General features: G+C 43.1%; 1 protein-coding gene across 7 annotated transcripts in view; it reads left to right on the top strand.

Annotated features, from left to right (window-relative positions):
* Positions 1 to 13122, top strand: part of rusc2 (RUN and SH3 domain containing 2) — a 161683-nt gene that overhangs the window by 109522 nt on the left and 39039 nt on the right. For all 7 annotated transcript variants that reach the window (XM_067985520.1, XM_067985494.1, XM_067985506.1 and 4 more), the window contains one exon: positions 6343 to 8371. In XM_067985520.1, the coding sequence (XP_067841621.1) occupies positions 6442 to 8371 (1930 nt within the window). In that variant the 5' untranslated portion in view covers positions 6343 to 6441. The remainder of the gene's footprint in view (positions 1 to 6342; positions 8372 to 13122) is intronic.

Consider the following 13122-nt stretch of genomic DNA (forward strand, 5'->3'; position numbering starts at 1 on the left):
GGTACCAGGCCTGTGAAGTCAATGCCAGGCGCACAGCATCATGAAAATGCATGCACCAAGCTTCTCTGCTGATGCACTAGAAACCTTGGTGCAAAAGGTGGACAGAAGGAGGGACATCCTATATCCGCGGATGGGGGCAAGAGGCCCTCCAGACATGTATCCAAAAGGCAGTGGGAGGCAGCGGGGGACAAAGTCAATGCCAGACGCACAGCATCATGAACATGGATGCAGTGCAGGAAGAAGTTCAATGCTTTGACATGAGTGGTCAAGGTGAGTGAGGTCAAGTGGCATCTCCTACCAACTGCACCACGCACTACACCTCCCATCAGCCACTTACCAACAAACTCACTCTTTCCATCAGTACTCGACTCTTCCAACCAGATGCTTCCTCTCACCCTTGCACATTACCACTGTTTCAAGCCGCCCATCCACAACTCTCACACGCTGGCAGCTATTCAACCATGACAGGCATATCACCCAGACACACGTCCCACTTTCTTGCAGGAGAAGGTGGCGCATATCAGGAGGCAGCAAGTGGCAGTGGCATTTAGCCCCTCGAGACTGTTTCGCCATTCCATGAGATCATGGTGGACCTGTGATCTAACTCCATATACCCTTCTTAGCCCCATATCCCTTAATACCCTTGGTTCACAGAAATCTATCAATCTCATATTTAACAGTCACAAGTGAGCTAGCATCAACTGCCGTCTACAGACGAGTGTTCCAAACGTCTCCCACCCTTTGCATGTAGAAGCATTTCCTAACTTCACTCCTGCACATCCTGGCTCTAAATGTTAGGTTAAGTCCCTGCGTCCTAGTATTCAAGTCTAGGAGACCTCCAAAAACAGTTACAAATGTCTCGGCAGCCAGAAGCAATAATCCAGCCGCTAACCTGTAAATCCTGCATGGTCCCTTTAAATAGCGTTAGTGGGGGGTCCTTCAGGCACTCGAAGACACGTTCAGATGGTTGGGGTTAAGACTCTGTGTTGAGTTGAGCGTTAAGTCCCAAAGTGTCTATCACTTTAAATCAGCGTTGCACACTGATTGAAGCCATTTTCTCCCTACTTTACATGATTCCAGCGTTCGATATCTGCGCCTGCGCTAACTCCTATACCAAGATGGCGTCTGGCGCACGTCATGCTGGAAACGTGCGCGCGCATCCAAGACGCCATCTTGGATGTAGGAGAGGCCGTGTAGCGCCGAAACAACGGGCGCTAATCGGCTCAATTTAGCGCCCGATATTTTCAATTTTATTTTCTAATTAGTTGATCTAGTTGAAGTTATTAATTTAATAAAGTAATAGCAAGTTAGTTTCCCAGCTCTTAGTTTAAACCACTGGCCTAGCTTGGAGAGAAAAAAACGGTATTACTCACCAACCAATCACCTACCTGCTGTCCTGTGATGTTGCTCATTGATTAATGAGTGAAGAGTTTATAGAAAGAAGAGATTAATTTTCCGTGATATTTTTATTTGATCAAGATGCATCTATTGGTACAAAAAGACCTAGAAACTCTTAGAAAAGTTGTCAACATATACTCAGAACTGTGATTTCAGATAACTGAAAATTGAATGTTCTTGATAACATTTGTACAAGATTGTGTGCATCAGAAAATTCCAACCAGGATCAGCTCTTAATTTCTTAGTTTATATTAAACAATCATGTTAGGTATTAGGATGTCATTGTCTAGGTTCACTTATAAAGAATGGATATTAATGAAGATATTGAAGGGTTGCTGACACCTGTGCAACCGTACCCGAATAAGAGTCAGGGGAAAAGGGAGAACATCTGGAGTGATGGCAAAATGAAAGAGCATACATATGATAGTACTGGAGCAACAATAACAACTTGCATTTATACAGCACCTTTAACACAAGAAAACATTCTGAGTTGCTTCACAAATAGATGTAAGGAGAACAGACGCTGTCAGAAAGGAGAAATGACTGAAGATTTAGTCAAAGCGATGGATCTTGAGGTTTTTAAAGGTGGAGAGCTTTAGGTAGGGGACCTCAAAATGTAGGAATGAGGTGGCAGAACACTCCGGCACCAGTGGTAAGGTGAAGTAGAAGGAGGATTTACAGACCAGAATCAGAGTAATGTAGCATTCAGGAGGCGATATAGGGCTGGAGGAGATTACAGAGATAGGCAAGCCAAGGCCAAGGAGAGATTTACAGATAAGGACAAGGATTTTAAATGTGAAGGATTGGGAGACTGAGAACCAGTGTAGGTTAGAAAGAATGGGGGTGGTGGGTGAGTGGGACTTAGTGTAGGAGAGAATATAGGTAACATAGTGCTCTTGATTTATACTCAATGGTCCGAGCCACACAACCCTAAAACCCTATTTGCTTTCCCAATAACCACCGTACATTGCTTGTGCACCTTTAATGAGTGATCAGTAATTACCTCCAGGTCTCTTTCTTTATGTATTACCTTTTAGAGGGTACTCCTGCATGGCTACTATTGATCTTGTACAGTAATAATTCCAGTGTATGTAAGTGCAGCACACAACATAGTGGGCTAGATGCTTGTAAAGCACTATTTTAATATAAATTTCAGTTCCAGTATACATGACTCCCCTAGGCAGGCGTGTGATTGATTTCTGGTTTTGAGCACTATTTTTCACTTCTTGAAGGTAATTTTAACCCCCAAGTATGGGTGGGCTTGGGGTGGGTGGATAGTAAAAAATAGTTGAATTCTTCAACGGGACCACATCCCGGCTCCAATATGCCAACTTCCAGGTTTAACTCAGGCACGTTAGTATGTGTGCGCACAACAGAAACCTGGAAGTTCTGTCCCCACTTAAAGTTGGCGGGCTGGTACTTAAAGGGGCAATGTGACAATGTACCTCATTGAGATAGTTGAGGCACTTAATTTTTTTGTCTATCAGAAATGTAAAATGAATTTAACCTTACCTGTTTGGGTTACCCATCACTTCTGATTCATGTCAAGTGAAAGCAGGCGGGAAGGGCCGGATCCATGAGATGAATGCCTTTATTGTACTGGGTGTGGACCTGGAGGAGCAGGAGTGCTTCATCTAGGCCCAACAAGCTCACCTGGCGCGATCGGGTCCCTGCGATCGGCCGACCTCCGCGCCCCACCCCCCACCACCGATGGCAGACCCCTTCTCCATGTCCGACCGCCCCCTCCGATGGCTGAGACCCCTCCATACCTCCGACTCCTCCCGACTTCTGACCTTGTTCAGATGGTCGCGGTTAAGACTGTGCGGTGAGTGGAGCGTTAAGTCCCAAAATTATGTCTATCACTTTAAATCAGCATTGCACTCTGATTGTATCCATTTTCTCCTTTCTTTACATGCTGCTGGCGTTCGTTATTTGCGCATGCGCTACTACCTTTACCAAAATGGCGTCCGTCACGCTCGAAACATGCGTGCACAGCCAAGACACCATCTTGGCACTTCGAGAGGCCGCGTAGTGCGGAAACCACGGGCGCGAGACGGCCCAATTTCTAGCCCGTCAAGTCTGGAGGTAACAAAAGCAAGAATGAGAGTTTCAGCAGTAGATGGGCTGGGGCGGGCGATATTATGGAGGTGGAAGTAGGCGGTCGTTGTGATGGAGAGGACATATGAGCTTATTTGAGGGTACGGTAGCATAGTGGTTATGTTACTGGGCTAGTAATCCAGAGGCCTGGACTAAAATCCAGAGTCACGAGTTCAAATCCCGCCACGGCGGCTGGCGAATTTAAATTCAATTAATTAAATAAAAAAATCTGGAATTAAAATACTAGTATCAGTAATGATAGCCATGAAACTACCGGATTGTCGTAAAAACCCATCTGGTTCACTAATGTCCTTTAGGGAAGGAAACCTGCCGTCCTTACCCGGTCTGGCCTATATGTGACTCCAGACCCACAGCAATGTGGTTGATTCTTAATTGCCCTCTGAAATGGCCTAGCAAGCCACTCAGTTGTAAAAATCTCGCTAGGGATGGGCAATAAATGCCGGCCTTGCCAGCGACGCCCACATCCCGTGAACGAATAAAAAAAAAAATATGGTCGGAAGCTCAGCTCAGGGTCCAATAGGATGCTGAGACTGCGAACAGTCTGGTTCAGCTTGAGACAGTGGCCAGGGAGGGGGATGGAATCGATGGCTAGGTAACGGAGTTTGTGGCGGGAACCGAAGACAATGGCTTTGGTCTGCCCAATGTTTAATTGGAGGAAATTTCGGCTGATCCAGGACTGACAGTCTGACAACACAGAGGCAGTGGAGGGGTTGCGAGAGCTGATGGTGAGCTAGAGCTGAGAATCGTCAGCGTACATGTGGAACCTGACGTTGTGTTTCCGAATGATGTCGCCGAGGGACAGCATGCAAATGTGAACTAGGAGGGGGCCAAGGATAGATCCTTGGGGGGCTCCAGAGGTAACAGTGCAGAAGCAGGAAGAGAAACCATTGCAGGAGATTCTCTGGCTATGACTGAATAGATAACAATGGAAACAGGGGAGGACAGTCTCACTGAGCTGGACAACGGAGGAGAGGTGTTGGAGGAGGATGGTGTGGTCAACCGTGTCAAAGGCTGCAGACAGGTCGAGAAGGATGAGGAGGGATAGTGCACCATGGTCACAGTCACATAGGATGTCATTTGTGACTTTGATCAGGGCAGTTTCAGTACTGTGGCAGGGACGGAAACCTGATTTGAGAGGTTCAAACATCTGTCTTCTCTACCCCATGCTCTTGTATAGCAACCGCCATTCCCACTGAGCTGTCATTCCTTTTAAATTACTTTATTGTTATTACAGTGAAAAGCTGGCTGAGGCTTTACTGTTAGAAGTAAAAGTATCTGATTAATAGTGAAATTGCTACATAGTCATGATGAAAGCACAAACCTATAAATATAACAAGTTCCACTCCAGCACAGTATAATTACGAACATACGAAATTGACAACAATAACTTGCATTTATATAGCGCCTTTAACATAGTAAAATGTCCCAAGGTGCTTCACAGGAGCAGTATCAAACAAAATTTGACACCGAGCCACATAAAGAGATATTAGGACAGGTGACCAAAAGCTTGGTCAAAGAGGTAGGTTTTAAGGAGCGTCTTAAAGGAAGAGAGAGAGGTTATGAGAGGGAATTTCTAGAGAGGGGACGAGCAGGAAAAGACATGCCGGTCCATCAAGCCTGCCCCACATTCATGATAGCTGGAGCATCATGACTAGACACTCCCTGCCCCCTCCCCAGCCATTCCTCCTTTGGACTTTTTTGAAGTTCTGTTTCAGGGTGGAAAATAACAGTGGTCGTGGGTTGAGGAATGCATTACTAACGCAGAGCACTATGGAGCAGCGCAGTAAACATACAAGTAATCTGCAATAAAATCAGTTTTTGCCTCTTGAGCTATGTAAATTGCACTTGTTTCTAGAGGATCAACTTGAGCGGCCTGTTTGTACATTATATGTGTTTTATCATTATTCAAACTGTTACCAGTGGCTCTTAATTAAAATAATTTGGTCGCCACATCAAAGTTTTATTTATGTAAAGATTTGGTGGTCAGCCACAGAAAGCAACATATATTTTGAGATGCCACGAATAGAAATATTTTGAGATCTAAGCAGTGGACTACAGATCTGGTTAAAACGTGTACTACTCTTTACTGCTTTAATATGTGGGTGTCTAGTGTGAGTCCTTGCAGCTAATCATTTTGCTTGGAAGCACAAGGGTCCAATAAGGAAAAAGTTTTGAACCAGATCAGTGTAGTCAAGCTGTGTTGCATAGGAATTGCTAGACAAAAAAAAACAAGGTCCATCTAGTTCACCTTCTACCATCCTGGTATTCACGTGATACAATGAGAATGGAGTTGTTGACTAATCATAGCATCAATCTCTATCAATTAGTCTACAATAGCCCCATACATGATGTGAAAAAAAGCCCCAGTGGTGGACAGCTTTGGGAACCATAGGTGCTTAGTCAACTGTTCTCCCAAGCAGGCTACACTTACCATATGTCAAATCTCAAATTACTCATGTACTGTATCCCAAAATATTATTTTCTGAAAGAAAGCTATCTAATTTGCATTTGAATGAATCAACACTAACTGCATCCACCATCTCCCTAGGGAGCCTGTTCCATAGATTGACCACACACTCACTGAAATAATGTTTCCGTAGATTAGTTTTGAATTTACCCCCCACCCACTTCAAGTGTAGGTCGTGTCCTCTGATTCTGCAGTTCTGGACAAGGTGAAATAGCTTGTCATGGTCTACATTATCTAGTCCCTTTAGAATCCTAAAAGAAGGGAGGAATGTTATTTTATTGTTGAGTTAAGTAGTTAGTGGCATGCCTGATGTAACAAGTACTGTAAAGTCATGTGCTTTTCCCCCCTGTGTTTTCCAGGTTTCTGAGCCACGACATGAGCTACATGTTACAGGCCATCAATATGGTCACAGGAGATTCTGTATGTTCTATCCAGCTCGGCTGATGACCTGAGATATCATGGATAGCCCACCGAAACTGACGGGGGAAACGTTGATTGTACATCACATTCCCCTTGTTCACTGCCAGGTCCCAGACAGACAGTGCTGTAGCTTGGGCAAAAGACCAAACCCTTTCTACCAGACTGATCTGGGAATCACAAGGACTACATCGCTGCCAGAGAAGGACCTGCTTCAGAAGGAAACGTTACTTTACAGCAGCTTAATCCAGGCTTCCTGTTTACCTCCTGGGGCACCACATGAAATTGAAGGCAGCCTACCAGACTCAAAAGAAAACAATACTAGTGAACAGCACAATTCATTAATTTTGAATGAGAACAATGATCTGGAAAGTTCCAATAACAGGTCTTTTCATCCTCAGAATAGCAACATTAACAATCCACCCTTTGTTCTGCATGAACAGCCATTTCACCTTCATGGTGCTGAAAACAACACAAAGCGATGGAGCCCCACCAGTAGACAAGGGATTATTGAAGGTCAAGAAGAACAAACCCATACATGTGATGGCAAGAAGTCAAATAGGACCATCACATCAAGACCTGCTTCAGCTGATTTAATGGAAATACCTATATGCAACTGTGCTCATGATAGTACATCAACCTTATTCTTTGATTGCAATCAAGGGTTGGACAGCAGCCCAGATGGATCGTTCAGGAAGCAAGATTTACTAGGGAGCAGAACATGTAGCTGCTCCAGCTTAGATATACAACAAAGCAGAAGTTGTGTCTTTTCAGATCAATCTGAGATTGATAATCAGCATATGGCTTACAACAGTGACTCCTCATGTAACAGTTCAGACGGTGTGCTAGTCAACTTCACTGCAATCTACAATAAAATGAAAAGCCAGCCAAAGTCCAACCTAAGTTCAGATAATATGTCCCATGATTCTTCGTACTGCAGTCACTCAGAGATGGGTGCCTTCTACTTGGACCTACATTCATCGCCTAATGAGCCAAAGAATTCATGTGAGACTCACAGTGGGGATAGTGCCATGAAAACCTGTCTGTGCCATCAGCAGTGTTCACCAGCTGTTGATGACAACTGCAATTCTTACCACCTACCATGTGAAAACATGCCCTGTTCCTCTGAAAATTCTGATTTTACTGCTTGTTTTCAAAGTCAAGCAAGACTAGTTGTTGCCACACAAAATTATTACAAATTAGTCACTTGCGACCTATCTTCTCAGTCTACACCAAGCCCAGCAGGGTCTTCCATAACAAGCTGCTCAGATGATCACACAAAAAGTACAAGCCCTAGTCAACCTACAGAGTATTACCTCTTCCGGCAACCAGAAGATAAGAAGAATAACATTGATCAGTGTCTTCAGGAGAAACCAGCAGTAGAAACTACTGAAGATCTCATTGAAGGTCAAGTGTACGTGAATGTTGCTTCAAATGCTTCTGGCAGGCAAAGATCGAGGAGCTATGATCGCAACTTAGATAAGAGCCCATCTCCTCGATTAGGCTCATTGGAACGCATGTATAGCTGTCCAGGCAAGCTAAGTGATGGTCACACAGGAACATCGCAGAGATCACCACCAAGACGAGTAACTTCCTTTGCTGAAATTGCTCGAACTAGAAAACGAAGTGGGAACTCACCACCGCTGAAAACCAGTGGTGATTCTTCAATAGAGTTCTCCCCAATACTGGAAAATCAGAAAGAAAATAATGTGTTTGTTTACTTAGAAGAAGAGCGTTGCCATAGTCTGCCTGGCAGGTCCTCTACAAGAGTAGATTTAACAACATCGTGTGATGCACCCTTTATTCATCGTTTCAACAAAAACAGTAATACAAGTGTGTATGAAAGAGCTCGCCTGGAAGGTTATGGACCTTGTTATACTAGAGAAGATGCCAGGAAACCAGAACCAGTTAATACACTCGAACAACAGATTGAAAAGGATGCATCTTTTGACAGCAGAATGAAAGCGGAAGGTAAGCCAACGCCTGACTCTTAGAATGGTCTAAAATAGCCATGTGCAATATAATTTTTAATCCTAGCTACTTTGGTAGTAAAACCAATTTTCTGGGTTTGTTTGTTTTATTAAAAAAGTAACGTTTTTGCACTCAAGTGTTGGAGATTTGAATACTCTTCCATTTGGCACCAGAGTCAGCATCAGGTATTCCCACATAAGGTACAGCACTGCCAGGTGCCGATTAAAACTTCCACTACTCCACCACAGAAATGTGGCCTTAACTCCAGTATCAGAATGATGTCTCCATACTGCACCATATTTTGTTTTCCCACATTAGACATCCTTGTTTGTGACATTTATCAGAGTGCCAATTTGTGGGAAGCTTTGAGCTTTGAACCAGTTGAGACGATCTAAACTTTATTTATGTGTGATCTGTGGCAGAATTTCCTCGATGTGAAAGAACAGTTTACTTAACAATGTAGTTGTTGTTGTAGCAGTAGTAGTAGTAATATTTTGAGCAGGAAAAGACTATTGGTTCATCTAGCTAACTGCAAAGCTCCCATCAATATTCTTACCATGAATCTGAGACTAATAGGAAGCAAACAGGGGGCTGCAGTGTAATGGTTATGTTACTGGGCTAATAATCCAGCGAATGTGAGTTCAATTCCCACCAGTTTGGGAAATTTAATTCAGTTTGAAAAGAAAATCTGAAAATAAAAAATTGGCATCAGTAAAAAAGTGACCATGAATCTGTTGGATTGTCATAAAAACCCGACTGGTTCACTAATGTCTTTTATGGAAGGAAATCTGCCGTCATTACACAGTCTGGCCTGTATTTGACTCCAGTCTCGCCTGTATTTGACTCCAGTCTCACACCAATGTGGTTGACTCTTAACTGCCTTCTGCAAGTCACTCAGTTGTACCACACCGCTACAGCAGTTCAAGAAGAAGGCCCACCACCACTTTCTGAGGACAACTAGGGATGGGCAATAAATGCTGGCTTTGCCAGCGACGTCAACATCCCAAGAATAAATAAAATGAATTAAAAAAATTATCCAACAAAGTCTTGCCTTTAGTTGCTTAAATCTAGCAAATGTCCCAAGGTGCTTTACGGAGGGAGGGGGTGGTGAGAGAAAACAAAGAAAATAGTTAAAGAAATGAACGGCAAGCCTTGGTGGAAGAGTTCAGCCAGGTGACCGAAAGGTTGTTCAAAAGGATAGATCTTAAGGTTTTTAAAGGTGGAGAGGCAGAAGATTTAGTTAGGCAGTTCCAGAAAGTAGTGCTGAGGCAGCTGAAAGCTATGCCACCAATGGCGGGATACTAAAAGGTCAAAGTCAAAGGAACAAAGGGATACAAGATTGGAGTAGATTTAGAGATAGGGTAGGTGAGGTGGTGGATTTGAAAATGAAAGACTTTACATTCAGTATATTGAGGAGACAGGGAACCAATTCAGAACAGCAAGGAGAGGACTGAGGGGCAAACTCAATTCAGCCATCTGAATCCTGTCCCACAGTGAATCCTGGATAAGTCAAACTTTATTCTGGGTGGAGGGTGAGAAGCCAGCATGGAGTATATTGGGGAAATTGAGTCTAGAAGTGACAAAAGCACAGATAAGGGTGTCAGTGGCAGTGAGGCTGAAGTAGGGATGGAGGAGGATAATGTTGTGGGTATGGAAGAACGTAGTCTTGGTGTTGAAGAGGATTGGAGTTTGAAGCTCCACTGTGGGTCGAACAGGAGATCAAGATTTTGCATGATCTGCTCTGAGTGAGTGGCTGGGGAGAGGAACGATGTCAGTGACAAGGGGATAGCGTTTATGGTGAGAGCAGAAACCAAGGCCTCGGTCTTCCCAAAAATCAGTTGAAGCAAATTATGACTCATCCATGACATGATGTTGGACAGGCAGTCTGACAACACAGAGGTGATCATGGGGTTGAGGGAAGTGATGGGAGGTATAGCTGGGTGTCAGGACCCTACAAAAGGAGGACCTGGAGGGATAACTTGCCACAATCACAGACAATGTCATTTGTGACTTTAGTCAGGGGAATTTTGGTGCTGTGAGTAGGGCGGAAGCCAAACTGAAGGGATTTGTGGGTCTCATGGAATAGTTGAGTTTTGAGAGTGGTGGATTTGGGGGGAAACTTCAAAGTGACAGGAGATCACAGCTGAAGTGGGTTAAAGACTCGGGAGGAGAGGTAGTGGGCATAGCAGCTACCTCACCCATCCTTATTTATTCAGTCCTTAATTAAAACCTGACGTGGCCTTCTGTTCCACCATTCCTGGTGGTAATCTGTTCCACAGTTCTATATCCCCTTACTAAAAAAAAGTTTCCTAAATTTTCTACTTTCTTGTTTGATCCTCCTAATCTGACAAATTTCCCATCTCAACTGCTGTGTCTTCCCATGGGGAATGGAGAGAGTCGTCCCCAGATCACTTCACCTCTTGACAGCTAGTTCACAACTGCATGAGGGGAAACCTGGGAGCAGGACTCAAGCGAACCAAAAGAGAGTTAAAACAGATTGTGTAACTTATTTTAGATTAAAAAATGATGTGGAAATGGAATAGTTAATGCCAGTGCAGTAGTGATATTGCACGTCTCTTATCTTCCTGTAATTACAATCCTAATCACCTTTTGCCAAACCTCATACTTTTGTGTCAAAAGCAAATTTCAAGATTATGTCCCGATAACCGAGTCCAAATCATCCATAAAAACTGAGAACAAAAGTGGACCCAGCATTGACTCCTGGGATAAACCACCTACAATGCTTCTCTGATCTGAGCAACACCCATTTACCTGTTTGTTTCCTGTATGTAAACCAATTTGCCATCCATGCAGCTACATTTCTTCTTGCCACATGCCTAAATTTTTCTAACCAGTCTCTTTACTACTGTCATCGATTGTGCTGATGGTGTCAATGAACAATCCATTAATATCTCCAGATCACTCTCTTGTTTTATGTCTTGTAATCTACCACTGTTAATCTTTGTTTACATAACACTGGCTACACTTCCAAAGTAATCCATTGACGTAAAGTGCTTTGAGATATCTCGAGAATGGGATAAGGCAAGTTCTTTTTCTTGACATTCCCACTATTTATCCACCTTCCTCAGTCTTATCCATATTAAATGACAAATATTTGATATTTACATTTGGATATCAAACATGGAAGATTGGTCCCCAACATTAATGTTCTTCACCTTCATGAGAACAAAATTCACCAAAAAATATAAATTCATACATAGTGAGTTACAGGATTGAACCCAGTTGGGATGTTCAGAGAACATGTTACTGAGATTTTAACACTGATTATTTTAGTATTTATTTAAGTATGCAGTATATGGAATATTCAGTCAAAACACTGTTTTGAAATTGTTCTGGAGCTTTGTTGTCAAATGACGTTCAGAAAAGCTATTATAGTGCTTCATGATATCATTAGGAGATGTTAATTGAAAGTAATTTGCATTACATTACAGTGGCTGTATTGTGAGAAAATTTAGAACTCATTGATGGGCCCTCAAATTCCGTGAGGGTTCTCCCAATTTCCCTTTCTAACTTCCACGGGAGACTGGCAGAACCTCCAGAGAAATGCAGTAAATGCCATTTTCACCTGTTTCTCAGAGAGTTCCGCTGATCATCCGTCAAAGTTAGAGCAGTTTTCAGGTCATGACTTTCCCCTCAGAAAAAAATTAAGAAGAAATGATAACATCTCGCAGCTAAGTTTGAGAGCTCTGTGCATTACATTATGGGTATAACCTGTTTCCAGTCATTCTGTGGTTTAGCTTGTTGGGCCTTTGGTGTGTTGTGCCAGTGCTGCATTCACATTCAGCAAATGATTATTTCCTTGCCTAAAGGACAATAATGTATTTTAGAACATTATAAAAACTGACCATACAAACAGAAAATGCAGGAGAAGCTCAGCAAGTCAGGCAGCATCTGTGGAGAAAGAAACAGAGTTAACATTTCAGGTCGAAGACCTTTCGTCAGAACTGGAAAATGTTAAGAGTTAAAGTTTATGAGCAAGTACAGAGCCAGAGAAAGTGGGGGGAGGGAGGGGAGGGGAGGAAAGAACAAAAGGGAAGGTCTGTGATGGGGTAGAGGGCATGGGTGTTTAAATGACAAAAGGGATGAAGGTGCAAGGCAAGGAAGGTGGTAATGGGACAGGTTAAGAAACAAAAGATTGATCAGGAGTAGCTGTAAATGGCAGCAGCAGAACCATTACCAGCACTAGCTGACTGAAAAAGTGGGAACAATGATTATGATCTGAAGTTATTGAAATCAGTGTTGAGTCTGGAAGGTTGTAAAGTGCCTAAACGAAAGAGAAGGTGCAGTTCCTCGAGCTCATGTTGACCTTCATTGGAACGGTGTAAGAGGCCGAGGACAGAGAGGTCAGAATTGGAGTAGGATCAAAAATGACCAAATTACTTTATTATCGGCTATGTGCAAAGCCCCCTGTCAGCTATCAATACAACCATTGATGTCCTCGCTGTTGTCATAGTCCAGATTATCAAACCTTTTTCATTTAAAGAGGGCAATTTTCACACTGACTACTGCTGTGGAGAAGCTGGTAAATGTGACACCAGAATCTCAATTTGGTGGGATTTATGCTGGTTCAAGGTTTCCAACAAATGCTTAACAGAGTAGTAAATGTCTTGCATCTCTGGAGGGAAAACATAACTTTATTCAATTGAATCTAATCAATTCTTGGGAGGGGACCCAATTCATTTTAGACATGTTGCGGTTTCCATAAAGTTATTTGTCTTATTAGATTGGCT

This window comes from Heptranchias perlo, chromosome 1, assembly GCF_035084215.1.
Source record: "Heptranchias perlo isolate sHepPer1 chromosome 1, sHepPer1.hap1, whole genome shotgun sequence".
Taxonomy (NCBI): domain Eukaryota; kingdom Metazoa; phylum Chordata; class Chondrichthyes; order Hexanchiformes; family Hexanchidae; genus Heptranchias; species Heptranchias perlo.